The sequence below is a fragment of the Xiphias gladius genome, chromosome 19, assembly GCF_016859285.1.
Source record: "Xiphias gladius isolate SHS-SW01 ecotype Sanya breed wild chromosome 19, ASM1685928v1, whole genome shotgun sequence".
Lineage (NCBI taxonomy): Eukaryota > Metazoa > Chordata > Actinopteri > Istiophoriformes > Xiphiidae > Xiphias > Xiphias gladius.
The window spans coordinates 19,462,837-19,480,444 of NC_053418.1; the positions used below are offsets into that span (position 1 = coordinate 19,462,837).

Sequence of the window (17,608 nt, forward strand, 5' to 3'; positions counted from 1 at the left end):
GGAAGTGTAGGAGAGACTGCGTTTGGAAGGAGCCTTAAAGACCAGTAAAGAATCCTAAATGGTGTGTCATCTGTGCTCTGCGCCCCATGTGACTACAAGAGCTAAATACTCACAGGAGCTCACAGAGTGTGGCTGTGGAATTCCTTGCTCAGTGTCTGGATTCTTTCTGACCACCAAATCCCACAATCATGTATCAACTTGCCTAATTATGTCCTCCTTTAGCCTCTTCTGAAGGTCAGCAGAGACATTGCCCTGCGGGGACTGGTGGTTGAATGATGAGTGGTAGCCCAGAGAATTGTTGACTACTGTGTAACTAAAGTCAAAAGTCAGGTGATCATACTGGTTTCTTTTGTGTTGGGGGAGGAAGAACTTGTATGAGAGTCTTGTCACCCTTTGTCAGTTTAAATGCAGAAGTGGCAGATTAATCTAAAATCTTCATTTTCCAGCATTATTTGGAGAGAAGAAATAAGGTTGTTAAGGAGAGAAGTTCTGTGTTTTACCTTCATCAACATAACTAAGTCCCCCAGTCTAGCAGTAATGTAAATTTTCTCTTCCACTCTGAAAGAAAAACTGTGTTTAACCTGTAAACGGTGAGGTTCCTTGCGAGACACAGACTTTTAATTCACAATAACCCTGCAAATGAATGGGCTGATTACTGAGGCGAAGATGAGGAGGCAGTCATAAGCACTTGGCTTGAGTGGAATAGGCGGGGGGGATGGGGGTGGGGGGGCTGTGGCGGTACAAGTCCAGCCTCAGAAATAGAGCTGTGAACACCATCTGTCATGCTCTCTCTCCCCGTCTGTTAGCCTGACTGCAAGTAAAAGGGAGAATGATGCTCTCAGAACTGCATTAGAAGGACGTGGGTGCTGATTGTCGTAGGTGTGGGTTTACAGGGTGTGCAAGGGAGGGGGAGGGAAGCGGTGGATGCACAAGTAGGTGCATGAGTAACTCTTGCTGACAAAGGGAAGCACTCACCCACACAGAGAAGGAGAAGGGTTGTTGGGCAAGTGGGTATTCCTGGTGAAACCGCACCCCTGCACCCACCCACCACCTCCTCACAGACTCCTACCTATTGGCTCTTGTCAGAGGATTCCTAGCGGAAGTTATGTAGACACATTATACAAACACACTGCTCATCTTCTCCTCTAAGACCTAGAAAAGTTAACAATTCATATATAGTATGAAGCTTAATTTCAAACATTGATTAAGTGTACCCTGGAGATGCCTGCACTTTCCCCAGGAGTTGCATCAGTGTCCCATCAGTTATCTTTTTCAAGGGCTTCATGATGGGAATAACAGTGCTGAACTGAATAGTCTGGATCAGCGGAGGGGCCATGCCAAATCACATGTGCAGATGGTGATGTACTGTGGCAACCCTGAACGGGAGCTGCCGAAAGCCAACACAGTGGTTCTGGATCAGCCTTGGTTGTGTTTCACTTAGAACAGAGAGGCAGAGTTGTCATGCTGAATATCGGTGGTTGCAGTGTCAGGCTATTGCATGACCCACAGAAAAGGCTCTGCTGCATAGCTTTTTCCAGATTTTCAGAATTATTCACTGCTCATAACGTGTAGGTTGTTTGGGATCCTTTCTGCTTTTGTCTGAGTCAGAGTGTGAGATAGAGTCAGTACAACATGAAGGCATGTTGGGCTACGATGAACAGCAGGGAGAGGCAGGATGAAGTGTCCGTAACACACTCACATTAGTTAGATCAGGTATCTAAAGGGGTAACTGGCTCCTACGTCTAAACAGAGCAGAGACAAACTTGAGAAAAATCTTTTGTGAAAATTGTTTCTTTAACATTTAGAAACAAGTGATGGATGATCTGTTTAATAAGGTCTTCCTATGGTAATTTTTGTGTTTAAAAGGGCAATGCTGTTTTCCTTTACTGCCCTCCACAGGCAGATCAGAGGTCAGGATTGGCTATACAACAGCTTGTAGAGACTCTGTCTTTTTCATGTGAGCATGATTCCTGTTGTGAAAAAATTCAGGCCCCCTACCCTGTTGCCCTTTCTCCCACTCCTGTTCACTGCTCACTGGTTTATGGGCTATTATATATGAAGTAATGCCCTCCAGTTGAAAGATTTAAATACCTTTATGCTTCCAAGTTTTATTAGTAACAGGCCAAAGTGAGTATTACTCTTTTCCGCTAAATATGCAAAATAATAAACAGCCATATTGATGCTTTCAGTGTTTATATCTCTGTTAGTTTCTGTTTCTCCCACATTGCTCAGTGTGTGATTGGCTGTCACACCTACAAGAATGGGTATTCCCCTTGTATGACGATGCAAAGTGCAGTCACATTTTGTCTGACTAAATAACTCTGGAATAAATCTACATTAACTTAATCAAGATAATTTATTTCATTCTCTGTTTGTTTCATTGGGGTTTGAAAGAATGGTTTGACTTGTCCCCCAGTAAACGTGTTTCTTTAGTTTCTTGATGGTATCATTGCATTAAATGATTTGTATTTTTGTCCAAACACTTTCTGATGATCACAAAATGTCCATGTTGTCATGCTTAATGACAGTTTGCAGTCACATGACTTATAGTACATTTATTCAAATTAATACTTTGCACAAGGGTCAGTAAAGTCAGTAATTATAGTATTTATGTCATTACAACAGTGCTTTAAACAGCTGAACTGTTCTCTGTCTTCTTATTGGCAGATTTTTATAATGTGACCCTGGTATTATCATTTACTTCAATATGAACTGATACAATACTTCTAAACAATACTTCAATACTCTGTAGTGTGAGAGTTTTATAAAAGTTTTGTCACATAAGAAGAGTTTAAAGAGCAAATATCTTTCACAGCTCTTGAAAATATGTGCTTTTGGTACGAATATTCCTTAAAGATGTGTGCAGAACAGTCCAAATGGCCAAAAAGTTAGGTGTTATTGTATATAGTCACTTCAATGAATGATTGAACATAGAAGAAATTATGTGACGTATGATACTTCTGAACATGTATTTAAAATGTAATGCCTATATGAGAAAATATTTATAGAGAAACTCTGATAGTGTGTTCCTTGGTAACTGCATAGATAATGAAGCCATTCCTAGTCTTTTGCAACTTTCAACCGTTGAAATGACATAACTTGCAAATTTTCAACAGCTTAAACACCGACACAGTGGCTGTGAGTACTCTGTTGGGTTTTACTCATTTTAATATTCTGCTGCTTTTCTACTCAGTGTCTCAAATAAAAAAAAATGTTTACAGAAACAACTAATGTGAGTGGATCAATATGTTCATTGTTTTGTTTTGGATGAATTAGCTGCATGCTTCTCATTTGGCTTATGAGTAAACACATACTACACAACAGTAGTCCAAACTACTGGTTTCTCTGACATCTGCATTATGTAATGTAACTTTTATCTTCAGCTTCAGGTCAGCACAGACAATCCAAAAATATAACTGTTTATAGTTGGTGAACATAGATGTTTTACAGCAAAAGAGTTATACTGTTTACTCTCTGTGTATATGTGTATATGTTTGAAGAAGTTTGATATTTTGCTAAAGAGATATACGATGTTAGGGCACCATAGTATATCATACTGGACAATAAAGTATATGGGAAGTAACAAGGAAACAGCACACTTGCTTCACATCAGATTGTCATCTAAACCATAATGTATCATTATACATTTGTTACCTATTATTTATAAATGTATTAAGGAATTTCGCACAACACTTTTTGGCTTTAACATAGTTATGCATGGTGTATAAAGTCCATAATGTTCTTATTTTTATTGAGGCGCTTTACCGTGTCTGAGGTGCAAAGTCTCAACGCTGTTAACCTGTCTAACCCTGAGCTCAGAGTATCATTGTATCTGAGGGGATCATTGATTGAGGATAAACTTCATCAGTGCACTATGTGGTTTTTGATTCCCCCTTAAAAAAGCTGTAATAGACTATATGACTATATGAATTTTGCATGGGTAGGGCTAACAAGAAAATCATTCAGCTGTGTTGAGAGACATTAGGGGGAACTGTGTCGAATTCAAGCCTGACAAATACAGTTTGGTATGCATCATTATGCCTACATACATGCCATAGCCATACAAATTAACATTAATTAAAAACTATGCAAGTGTAAAAAAGTGATGCACATATGAAAACCCATAGGCTACTTTGAGCTGAACCTTTCTTAATAAACACAATTAACGAGGCGAGCAGCTGTCAGTCATTTAGTGGTCAGAACTTTACACGCTCTGTGCCCCACCTCCATATCAGGGTCCCTGAGGGAGCCCGCCCACCATGTGAGAATGTCGGGTAGATTAGTGTGAGCAAGTCCTTCACTCCCCAGTGAACATCAAGAGTCAGCAGCCTCAAAACTGTCCTGTCCTGTCACACAACTACTGTAATACCAGCTCTGCTCTGGAATAGATAAACCACTATAACCACAAAATCAGTTTATTTTTAAGATTATGATATCTTGTGTTTATTAATATATGTGATTCTATGTGAGTTCTGCATATCATTGACTTGGCGGAATTTCAATATTGCATTAATTTGCTGTTGTTTTTCCACTGTGTATTATAATGAAATTAAAAGGGTACAGGGTGCCATGAAGAGTGAGTGAGAAGCGAGCATTAAGATGTGGGAAAATGTTGCACACTCAAATGTTGACTACCTGTTGCTATGGCAATAGGTTTGGATCCTGCAGGCTGCAGGACTCTTGCTATTTCTAAATAAAGCTTTTTTTTCTCACTGATCAGTGGATGAAGATACTCACAGTTGAAATTAATCTTCTGAATTGTATCAGACTGTGTAAAGACTGGTGCTACATTAATAAATGTATCGTTTCAAAGTTTTTAAGTGCATCTCAGTTATCCTGGCATAGGATTACAGACACACGACGTGCTTATGACTATAGAGTTGTAAAATTTTAACTGGCACAATGTACCATGTCATCTCCAAACCACATTTTATCGACTGCCAGGTGACAGGTGCAGTATTTTCAAAAAACAGTCAGACGTTCATTGGTCCAGTGTCCTAATCCTCTCTTCCACATTTATCTTGAAAACGAAATGAAATCTTCCCTGTCAAGAAACACTGATACTGAAGTTATTTATTAGGTTACTGATATAGGGGATCAAGTTGTCTTTCCAACGGTGTACTGTGTTTATCCCCTTTGAAAAGAGATCATAATTGCTGAGACTAAAATTTGTTTCTACCTTTCCAAGATGAAGAAAAATAAACTCTACAAAACGCTGCTGTTGCTGTTTAGTCTATTTCCCTAAAAAGAAATACAGCTTAATGTGTTCGTCCAACTAAAATCTTTATTTTATCTAGTTCTATCATCCAGCAAACTGAAATCTCTGCCTAAGGATCAAAGGAGATAAGAAAACCGTCCCCTGTCCTCCACGTCTTTTGTCTTTGTATGCTGTCCAGTAACACAGTACCTTTGTCACCCTGTGGGGGGAGCCTGTGTGTGGAGAAAAAAGGACAGGAATAGGTGCTGAGACCAGATATTTGATGCCTGTGATGGGGACTTCCATGCTTACCTCAAGTGGGTTTTGGGCCATTTCACAGACGAGATATTTAGTCATTTTCCTCCCACTCAAGGATGCAGCCGTCTTGCAGTAAGCAGCCAAGTCTATTAAACAAACATTCTTGTGTACACAATTTGCAGTGTGAAGTCCCTGACTGTGTGCTTCCTGAGGATGCGGGAGTTTAACGTGACAAATATACAGTAGAAAATGAAAAATATCTGTGCTTCACATCGGTTTACATGATATCTGTTTCTAGCAACAGGAAGTAAATATGCCATTAATAATATCAAAAATTACTACCTGGAGATCCACTGAATGGACAATTCCTAGACAGTCTGTCTGGGATAGTCCCTTTATCTTTAAATATTTATGTAACAGATCTTTTATATATTTAACTTTGACATATTTTAACCAAGGGTTTTGATGTAACCCTCTAATGGTGCTTATCTTAATGTTTTTTTCAATTACAAGGGAAAAATGATTATCTTTCCCCAATCATCACTTAAACTTCAATGTTTATTGGGTCTGTATTTGCTAAATCCCCTTGCTGTGACAATATATGTCTGCTTTAGTCAAAATTCATCAGGTTAGACTATAACAAAATTAGCTCGGAATAAAATTGGCTTGCGAATAAAATGGCCTCTCCATCCTCTCTCTAGTTGGTGCAGTGGGTGCTAATTCAAAGACTGACCGCTGTGCTGTCTTTCTTGTCAAATTATTCGTTTTTATGGTCATTCCTAAACAGCTGTCAGGTTTGGGGCAGAAGTGAACTGTTATCCTTCAAAATCTCCCAAAGGCTTTGCCTGACTGACTCTCTGTCTGAATTAACAGGGAGATGCACTCAAGAGAGGACAGATACAAGGAACCACCCTCAGTGGTAAGTATGGTTTTCAATTCACCATTCATTTTGTAACCTTAGTTACTGTACTCATTACATGTTGCTTTACTTTAATTACACAAGCATATCTGACCTATTTACTTTGTGTAGAATGTGGATGTACAATGGTCTGTGGTACATTATATATTTTTAGTTGGGATTATTCCACAATATCATTTTAGACTGTTGCAGAATTCATTTAATTATTATAAATCCAATAGTTTTTATTCCATTGTCACTTACAGCAATTAAACTTAACTGTGTTATTGTTATCATGACCCCTTGTCTCTGGGCAATTTTACTTCCTACCTGCTATTGTTTTGCAGCAGACATTTGTGAATGTAACGGGTATTAACAAGTGCAACAGTAGAGTCGAGCCCAGATGTGAACTCTGAAAGAGTGACGTTGGGTGTTCTTACTGTCTTGCGGTGTTGGTGTTGATTAAAGAAGATTCATCCCACAACCCAGAGTGACGGAGGAATGCTAGGAAATCAGGGTTACAATTTTATACATCTATGGTTTCCCTTGGTTTATTGTAATCTAAAAAATAATCCAGATGCACGACAGGGTTTTGAGTCGTAAATGTTTAGAAACCTTGTAGAATGAAAAGAATTGGATATCAAAGATTTAGCCCACCATACGATTTTACTTGCATCATTGTGATAATCATATGTAATGCTATGTAATAGCCTCTCATTCACCAGTCTCAGCTCTCCTGATTCTGATTCTTTGTTTGTCCATGCAGACTATTATCCACCGACCCCGCCACAGAAGTCTGGTTTTCATCGCTACCAGTTCATGTTGTTTGAGCAGCTTCCAGATGCGCCAGTGTCACTCACCAAGCAGGAAAAATCATCCCGTGGTAATGACTCAACTCACCATTACCCTGAGTTCAGACCCCTTTTGGTGACTGCCGGATCATCTATCATATACCAGCACTGATCAACACAACTGCAGACAGTTAGTTGTTGAATCAGCAATAGAAAGATTACACCGAGGCATTGAAACTCGAGGCCTAAGCATTTTCTCTCAAATTAAACACTTTATAGGATTTTTGTGGTAATAGGTTTTGTGTTTTAAGAACCTTTATAGGCTGCTGCAGGTATTTTTGTAAGAATTAGCTGGAGGATTATTCTACTTCCTTATATATAGTAGGAAGTTGTGTCACTTTACAACACTAGTTTCATTTGTTTGAGTGAGCTTATTTAGGATGAAATTTTACCATATTAGGTTTCAACTAATGTATCAGTGACACGACTGAAGCGGCTATTATTAGTGACTTTATTTATTATAGAACGTCCCAAGACACTGCAGCCAGACACTGTCTAACCATCTTTAAGTCCAGATTTTTTTCTGTGGCTGTTTGGTCTTATGAGCATTTAATCGAGGCATTTTGAGTTGCTTCAAGAAAATCAGTTTCTCAAAGTGCTTGCACTTGACAAGGGAAATGTTAACGAGGTTAGTGAGTAAGTCTGCTGCAGTGTTAATGCCTGCAGGGTCAAGACAAGTATTGTTGGCTCACACACATACAGTATCTGCACCAGTCTGCCTGACCACGTCTTGTTAACCTGTGCCAAACCTGAAATTCTCATCAACCTTGACAATAGACATGAACAGACAATTTAGTTTTAATCTTAAATTACTGCTGATATTATTACCAGATCATTTCCTTAGTTGGGCTCTCAAAAGACAACCATGTTTGTCTTGCAGAAAGCAGAGTTATTGTTTTGTTTATACTTCAGGTTTTCTGACGTTTCCTCCCCCCGAAGAAAAGTCTCTTGAAGGTGGGAAACTGCACTTGGATGTACAGTACGATACCTCACAGGAGGCGTGCCTGTCTGTCTGTTCTACTCGGGCCACAACCGGTGATTTGAGGGGAGATCAGGGCGTTTTGAGACTTCAAGCACTGCGGCCGTGAATGAGTGGAGCTGCCAGTCTTTACTGTTTGAAGTTTTGACAGCTATGTCAGCAAACAATCCAGGCACATTAGGCTGAGGTCTGTTTGATGTTGAAACCTCTGGAAAAAGAAATGTCAAAAGAGATGTACTTTGGAGTATTTTTCGTATCCGAACTCACAATTGGGGAGGTTGAGATGAACTCTTATCACATTGTTAGGGTATTCAAGGTGTCAGAACTGGTTAAGCTGAAGAAATAATAGCATGAATAATAACCTGCTATTTAGAATATTTTTATGTACTTTTTGTGCAAAATAAACTGGAGCATACTAATTTTCTGCTACCAGCTCAAATACAGTAGTTTCCCCCACATTATGAAGCGATTGAACTGAGTGGATCCACCCATCCTTAATCTACTGGATGACTTAAACTCCCGCTGTAGTGCTTCCTCTCTCCTGCTAACTGTTCTCTCCATTCAAGGGAAATGAAATTAAGAAATTCGCTCTTGGATAATCAGATGTTTCATTGGATGGGTCAATTCTGGAGAGGATAACTGCCCTTGTAAAGAGGGTAATGGAACTAGATACTGTGTGACATATTAAGAATGAAAGCCTGATCATGGTTTATGAATAGAAAAATATTCGATTTTACACACATTATTGGTTTGGCGCAATTCAGTGTTGTACCTGCTGTATTATTATTGGTCTCAACTTGGCCATGAGCACGGTATTCCCGCACAGGCAAGAGGAACAGAGGGAATCCCATGTCTCCCCACCTCCTCCGTTAAGTATGTTCACTTATTAGCGTCTGTCCTCCCTCCATGTGGTATGACACAGAGAGCATTTTTCATAGCCCATGACATTAATTGATGTGATTTGTGAAGGGAGAGCATTTAGTCGTGGGTGGGAGACTCCTAATGATCATTTTCCACTTCCAGTAGCGCAGTCATTGACTCAATTTTATCGCAAATTTGTCGTCTTTTTTCTTTTCATCTCTGACCATCACTTAAGTAATAAAGGGGGTGAACAATGAGAGGTGGAGCAGGGCTGTTGTGAGGAACCGTGGGAGTCTGCTGTGCCTCCTGTGTTAAGGTTATGAATGTGGGTCAGTGAACTGATGGAGACAGCTGGTTTGTTACACAAGGAACTACAGGGGGGCTGCGCTCTTGGCACCGGGCACAGGGGCGTGATCATAGGGAATCCCCAATGCTCTGGCTCAGGAAGGCTGTCCCTGAATGGAGGCTGTCCCTGTGCCAGGGTGGGGGGCAAGCGTGGGCACACTGGCCCTCGTGATACTTGTCAGCCACTTGGCAAGCCCTCAATATGTCCTGCTACTGTTTAGTGCCACCAAGTCAGTTTGTCAAGGGAAACAGTGTTACAATGCCGGGAGGGCCTTGAGAGAGGCCATCTAGTGTTGTTTCAGCCTACAAGGTGGTTTGCAAATACACTGTTCCCATATCCAGCCCTCTGTCTCCTGACTGGGATCTCAACAGATACTGTAGACTGATCAGAAACAAAAATTTGATGAAAACAAGAAGAACTCCATCAGGATTATCGGCTAAGAAATAAAGTGAAAGATGAAAATGAAAAATTGATGAAAATCATCTATCTTGCCCATTTTTTTCTTTTATTTTTTCTTTGTAAATTACAAGGGAGAGGATGTATGTGACGATCACGTTGTGTGAGTGAATGGATCACAGTGGAGTTAGCTGCTGGATGGTGCACGTTGCTCATCTTGCCTCCTAGAGCACCTACTGCCAGCTCAGCACACTCCACAGTAATTGAAGCCATTTGCAATGTTGCAGTGTGGTAATGGGCAGATCCATGTCTACCACCCACCCACAGCCTCTACCATTAATCAGAGCTGCGTGGAGTCAAGAGAGCCAGGATTTGGTTGCTACAGCAGGCCTGAGTTTCAGCCAGGAGTCAGCTGCCTTAAAGGAACACTGCGACGTTTTTTTAATTTTGGCTGGATGTGGTTTATTTTTTCTTCAACAGACACGGGTTTAGGGCAAAAGTTTTGGGATTTGTCTTCAACTTCACTCACTCAGGTTCATAGTATTGTTAGAAGTCATTGATGAAATTAGTCATCAAAGTAGAGCTGAAACAAGTTGATCAATCGATTAGTTGATCGACCGGAAAATAACCAATTATTAATTTACGTCATTTTTATAAGCAAAGGTCAAATATTCCATAATTCCAGCTTCTCAGGGGTAAAGAATTGCTGCTTTTCTTTCTCATGTGTGGTTATACAGTAACAATCTTTGCGTTTTGTGCTATTCATCAGATAAAACAAGGAATTTGATGATGTTACCTTGGACTGTAGGAAACCGTGATGCTTTTATCTGTTTTATGTCACTGTAAACGGTATTTTAGATCTTTGACAAAACAAGACATCTGAAGACATCATCTTCAACACTGGAAAAGTGGATTTAACATTTTTCAGTATTTATTTGATGTTTTATAGACAGATAAATATAAATCATGTGCAAATTAATCGACAATTAAAATAGTCGTTAGTGGAAAGCCTAGTTGCAGCCCTTAATCAGTGTGTAATCCTTGTAATTGACCAGGACAAGCATTCCAAGGAAAATGAAGAACAAATACAAAACATTTTTCCTGCAATGTGACAGGTGAAGAATACTAACCAAATATAATTCAATGTATGACATATCCCATTAAGATTGACTATGGAGTCTCCGGCAAGGCCACAGCATTCGGTAACAATGTAGGCTGCTATATTGACAGCAGTCTGTCAGCTGAGATCGGCAGCCAAACAGCGAGACACTGTTCTTCGACCCAGGTCCCTCCACAGCAGGCGTCTGCCTTACTGAAGCATCTCCGAAGCACTGTTCTGTGGCCCCTGTAACCCCTGACCTCTGACGGCCGCTAAGAATTTCCCCCTCATGAAATTAGGAGTGCATTAGTATTACTATGACTCTTATTTAAGAAGCTCAGGGAGGTTTTAGCCTGATATGGCTGCTGTTACTCTGCTGCAATGAACAGGATCACTTGGTTTTGAGCATTTCTGAGACACTATAAGAGGTTTAACAGGGACACCACCCACACCACTAAATGTAGCAGTTCTGTGTCACCTCACAGCAGTCCTGATCTTCCTGCCATACCCAGACAGAGAAGCAAGGTGGAAACGAAAGGGGAGGCAGGAAGACTTTAACATCGCCCTCAGGTCCCACACTATCTGTCCTTTCCATGAGCAGGCAGATGGGAGAGGTGGAAACACGTCTCTGCACTACAAACAGACACCAGCCTATTTTAAGGTCACTTGTAAGTCTAGGCATTTGCAGGGTACCAGCAAGCGTGATAGCACCAGATATTGTGAATTTGCCTCATCTTGGATTGTGCCCAATGATTGCACAGCTTTAGACAGGATTATGTGTGTAAAGCCTTACAAGCAGCGCCTGGTTTTGACTCTTCGTTTGATCATTATTCTACAATAAAATGATCTTCGGCGTGACATTTTCCATTAGAGGAAATGTTTCCTAGCACTATTGTAAGGCAGGTTCTCCCCATGAAAAGGGAAAGAGAAAGTCTGAGAATATACACATGACTGTCATGAGAGTAGAATTTGCCACATGACTAAGGCACTATATCCCAATATTCAGTGTAACGTTTGTTGTCCCCCAGCTGCCTCACCCCGCAGCTTCCTTTATAGCACAGCCTCTGAGGGGTGAGGGACCTTGTTCTGGACATGCAGGAGATTCTGGGATCTGCAGAGGCGGTGCATTATCTGCCACTAAAGCACAGGCCAGAGGGGCCACCAGGCCATGCCATATCATACAGACAGGTCACTTGACTCCATTGCCCTCACTTGATTATTGGGGCCCTTTCTGTAGGCAATCCTCCGTCAAATAAAGGACCTGGCGAGGTTCAGGTACTCATCTGCTCATCTCCCAGTTATTATTCATCATCTTCCCCAGCTGAGCTCAAAACCTGACCTGACCTCATGGCAAACCCAGAGACACTGAGGTATAACTCTCATAAGCTAAACATGTAGGGAGGATCAGGAAGGCTGCACGAGTTGCTTGACTAATAATTTGGTAGTTCTTTTCATTTTATGTTTTAAACTTTTCCAGTTGAACACTTACAAATAAATAATCTGCTTAAAGACTTGAGAGGAGTTAAATACAATAATATATTCTTTAAAAAGCCTGAAATCACAGCCTTGAATAAGTCATTTTGTCTGAAATGTAAGTGAATCCTTCTGATGGTAGGTGAGTGCACTTGATGTGCGTGGCACCAGTTAAGTGTATTTCTTCTCCCAGATCTCCTCCAAGATACAAAATGTGGCTCCCTGATGGTGAAAACAGAGACAGCGAAGGACTGTAAAGCAGCTGCACCAAGAGATCTAAGGCAGTAATGTTTCTATCCAGGCATAGTCAGATTCGACCCCAACTGTGAGACCATTCTCTCTACAGATTTGGACCATTTCAATAGTTGGCTTTCTTTTCAAAAGATTAACTTTCCTACGCTATTCTTGAGCAGCTGTTTATGTAATTACTCCACATACGGAAATACCAGAATGTCAGCGATTCCCTGGATTACCAAGCAAGGCATTGTCTTATGCACACCCAAACGTGAGGACACAGACAGACGGACACTCGTTTCTTTGTATAATCTGTTGAAGTTTGCAGGTTTAAAGCACACATGATTTTGTTGCTTTGGAATAATAATTGTGAATTTGTCTTTTTTTTTTTTTTTTTTTTAATATAGGGAGGGAAAGCTGCGGTTGTCAAAATCTAAGAAGTGATATTGTCATACCAGCCGGATGGCCGTCTGGTGTTTGTTTAAAAGGGGAGGGAAGAAAAAAAAAACAGTCCAGGCGATTGAATCATATCTTCTTGCCAATACGTCCTTGTGTTCCCACCTCCATCATTACAGCAACATGTTTTATTTTCAGCAGTGCTGTTCTCAGTGACTCACATCCCAGAGCCATGTGCTGCTCAGTTAGGCCTCAGATCCCTTAAACATGGACGGAGCGGTCATGAGAAATGCTCTTGAAATGCACCAGAGACTGCGCTTAGACTGGACTAAATTTATGTGGGATATTGTGAGGATAAAAACATGTTGTCTAATAAACTTGTGAGGTTTAAATGCTTCAACTTATTTTGGATTATCTGCAATACAATCTTGTATCAGACTGAAAACAAACCTGCATTTTAAGTACATTTCTCCTTCAAAAATCTGTAAATACTAAGAAATATCTGTGTCTGTGTCACCCTGCTGCCACAGGTAAATGGGATCTTCAGGCCTTCGTCACAAGGTTTGATCTGGGAGAGCCTGTGGCCACTCTGCAGTTTCTCACGCAAAACTACAAAGACTGAAGAATGCTCAGACACTGGAAAGATGCTGTGGTGGAAGAATCTGTCAGTTCAATAATATAAAATAAAGTTTCCCCACTTTCCTGAATTAATCAGCATCAGTTCTTCAAAGCTTGCAACAGGTCAGGCCTCTTTGCCTCTATCTTATCAGTGAGCTAGAAAGAGATTTCCTCTTTGTGTTACACCAGCTGCTAGGTTTTTGATGTTGCCCTGTATCTCTGTCACGTGGTCTGGAGCAAAGGATTTGGGAGATAGATTTTGACCTCACCGGGGATTTCTTATTAGTTTCCAAACACTGTTGACAAGAGAAGGAAGACGGCCTGATATCACAATTCAGTGTGGAAAGAGTTGATTCTAATTCAGGGGCGGAAACACGTCAGGGCCAAAAAAAGGAAGTGGAGGTGAAACCGAGACCGCAACACAGCCGGATGCTGCAGTGGAACTTGAACCAAAATACTCTACAGAGTGACAGGACAGGGGGAGGGGCTGCAGGGCCTGTTGTGTATTGGGTGAAGGGAACTTACTGTTTGTGTAATTGTTTATCATATTTCCATTGACCACTCTCACCTCAGTTGGAAACAATGAGCTACTTTCAGGTCCTTGATTGATTTTTTTTTTTTTTAATAATATAGGGAGGGAAAGCTGCGGTTGTCAAAATCTAAGAAGTGATATTGTCATACCAGCCGGATGGCCGTCTGGTGTTTGTTTAAAAGGGGAGGGAAGAAAAAAAAAACAGTCCAGGCGATTGAATCATATCTTCTTGCCAATACGTCCTTGTGTTCCCACCTCCATCATTACAGCAACATGTTTTATTTTCAGCAGTGCTGTTCTCAGTGACTCACATCCCAGAGCCATGTGCTGCTCAGTTAGGCCTCAGATCCCTTAAACATGGACGGAGCGGTCATGAGAAATGCTCTTGAAATGCACCAGAGACTGCGCTTAGACTGGACTAAATTTATGTGGGATATTGTGAGGATAAAAACATGTTGTCTAATAAACTTGTGAGGTTTAAATGCTTCAACTTATTTTGGATTATCTGCAATACAATCTTGTATCAGACTGAAAACAAACCTGCATTTTAAGTACATTTCTCCTTCAAAAATCTGTAAATACTAAGAAATATCTGTGTCTGTGTCACCCTGCTCCCACAGGTAAATGGGATCTTCAGGCCTTCGTCACAAGGTTTGATCTGGGAGAGCCTGTGGCCACTCTGCAGTTTCTCACGCAAAACTACAAAGACTGAAGAATGCTCAGACACTGGAAAGATGCTGTGGTGGAAGAATCTGTCAGTTCAATAATATAAAATAAAGTTTCCCCACTTTCCCTGAATTAATCAGCATCAGTTCTTCAAAGCTTGCAACAGGTCAGGCCTCTTTGCCTCTATCTTATCAGTGAGCTAGAAAGAGATTTCCTCTTTGTGTTACACCAGCTGCTAGGTTTTTGATGTTGCCCTGTATCTCTGTCACGTGGTCTGGAGCAAAGGATTTGGGAGATAGATTTTGACCTCACCGGGGATTTCTTATTAGTTTCCAAACACTGTTGACAAGAGAAGGAAGACGGCCTGATATCACAATTCAGTGTGGAAAGAGTTGATTCTAATTCAGGGGCGGAAACACGTCAGGGCCAAAAAAAGGAAGTGGGAGGTGAAACCGAGACCGCAACACAGCCGGATGCTGCAGTGGAACTTGAACCAAAATACTCTACAGAGTGACAGGACAGGGGGAGGGGCTGCAGGGCCTGTTGTGTATTGGGTGAAGGGAACTTACTGTTTGTGTAATTGTTTATCATATTTCCATTGACCACTCTCACCTCAGTTGGAAACAATGAGCTACTTTCAGGTCCTTGATTGATTTTTTTTTTTTTTTCTTTCTGAAGTAAAAACTGCTCTATCTAAATGCTGAAATGTCCTTGACTATAACTTTGGGACAATGAACCAGTTTTGAACTTTTGACAGTTGCATAAGAGGCTCACCTGGTAGGTCTGCAGAGGATGGTGTGAAAACTTCAACTTTTCAACCCTCTCACAAGGAGATACTTTTCAGACTTCACGGATCTTTGTGAAGGGTGGGTCAGAGTACCCCCCATGAGGAATATTGGTTTCTAACCAGCAACTCTCCTCTGGGAGGGGTTTGTATCAATACCCCAGATGTCTGAAAAAGGCTGGATTTACATGAGGGACTTTGATGTTCTGATGATCAATCTTTAGTTGGTGGTTTCATTGACCCTAATTTGGTGTCTCATCAGTGGGCTAGGCAGGAGTAGGTAATGGAGGTTTTTGTTCCTTTGGTGGTTAAGCCAGCCTTGGTAAACCCCTATGTGCCCTCTCCATGAACTCTGGGAGATCATTGATCAAATTGTCCTGCATCTGCTTTGTTTGCCTCCCTGACTTAGCAGTCAAAGCAGGCGGGTCCACAAACAAAACAACCAAAACAATGCAAATATGCACACAGTTAGTCAGAGAGTCCATTGCTTTTGAACAAATGTTAAACATCCGTCGGTTGGAATATCGCTCTTGACCTTGATTTACCCATCTTATTTGACTTATAAAATCACATTTTAACAATTGGCAAGTAGAGTATAATTCCACACTCATTGTGAAGCATGCCAAGTGGGAGCGCATTCTTCCAAAAACCACCTACTTGAATCCATCAGTACACCATTGAAAGCCAAGATTTGTACTTCCAAATACACTGCACGTTTTTTTTCTCTCCTTTATATCTTGGAGATATCCTGCCAAAACAGCTGGGTTTTGCCACTCAGCTTCCTTGAATGTGTTTATTTTTACTCCAAATGTCAGGAGAGTTGAAATATTGTGATTAAGAAAAACTGACAGCTGTAGTTCAACGGTGCACAGTATATTGCCTTCTCTGAAAAAAATAACTTCTCACATCCCTTGATGATATGGGAAAGGCATTTAATATTTTCTTAATTTATTCAAACTTGCATTAATTAAAAGGAATTTGTTTAATCAATTCAATTGCCTAACCGGCACTAAGTGATCTAATATGCATGATGACTTGAGTCTCCATTCTTCTTTTCTCTTTTCAGCTGAAGAGGTGCTGGAGATTTATATCACTAGAGAATTTTTGCAGTTTATCACTTGCTGTAAGCTGTGGCAAAATGGATTTGAGTGTGACATCTGTTCAATGCATGTCAACAGTATGGTCTGCTGACCACTTTGCGCATTTATTTACTGTGCGCTTGACCTCAACAGACTGGTATTGTTCTGCAAATCTGACTGCATAGATTCAGGTCAGTTCACTCCAACTGGAGATTTGAGTCTTGCCTCTGAAGAAAACACATGAATATCCACATTTTTAGGCTCTATTGAACACTTTTCTACATACAACAACCAGGAGTGCAGAATTTTAAAATGTACCTTTTGACCTTTAAAGATTTTTGCTGAAGCATCTGCACTGGCCTTGTGTCTTAAATGTATGTTTTATCCATCTGATTAACTGTAAAAATTAAAACTGTCTGTGTGTGTGAGTTTGCCACACACACACATATATATATATATATATATGTGTGTGTGTGTGTGTGTGTGTGTGTGTGTGTGTGTATGTGTATATATATATATATATATGTATGTGTGTGTGTGTGTGTGTGTATGTGTATATATATATATATATATGTATGTGTGTGTGTGTATATATGTGTGTGTATATATATATATATATATATATATATACACACACACACACACACACACACACACACACAGACAGTTTGAGTACAAGCTCGATGATGTTCAACTGGAACTATTGCAAACTACTGGATTTAATAGGAAACTATTAAGCAAAAAGCTTCCCTACATTTTTAGTGTAGAATATGCACAATGTGTAACAGGATTTTTTTTTAATAGTCAAGCATGTTGTCATGTGGAAAACAATATTCCTCTTACTTCTACTTCATTTTTAACCAGATATTGTCCACTGGATAAAGTTGAAATTTTATGTTGGTCAGCCAGTTAGAATATATTCCCCATGTCTTACTGTCAGT

The 17,608-nt window shown here is 40.4% G+C and overlaps 1 protein-coding gene across 4 annotated transcripts in view; it reads left to right on the forward strand.

Annotated features, from left to right (window-relative positions):
- LOC120804760 (phosphatidylethanolamine-binding protein 4) overlaps positions 1-13,679 on the forward strand; it is a 51,659-nt gene extending 37,980 nt beyond the window's left edge. For all 4 annotated transcript variants that reach the window (XM_040154353.1, XM_040154355.1, XM_040154354.1 and 1 more), the window contains 3 exons: positions 6,329-6,374; positions 7,120-7,236; positions 13,519-13,679. In XM_040154353.1, coding sequence (XP_040010287.1) covers positions 6,329-6,374; positions 7,120-7,236; positions 13,519-13,610 — 255 coding nt within the window. In that variant the 3' untranslated portion in view covers positions 13,611-13,679. The remainder of the gene's footprint in view (positions 1-6,328; positions 6,375-7,119; positions 7,237-13,518) is intronic.
- The last annotated feature ends 3,929 nt before the right edge of the window (positions 13,680-17,608 follow it).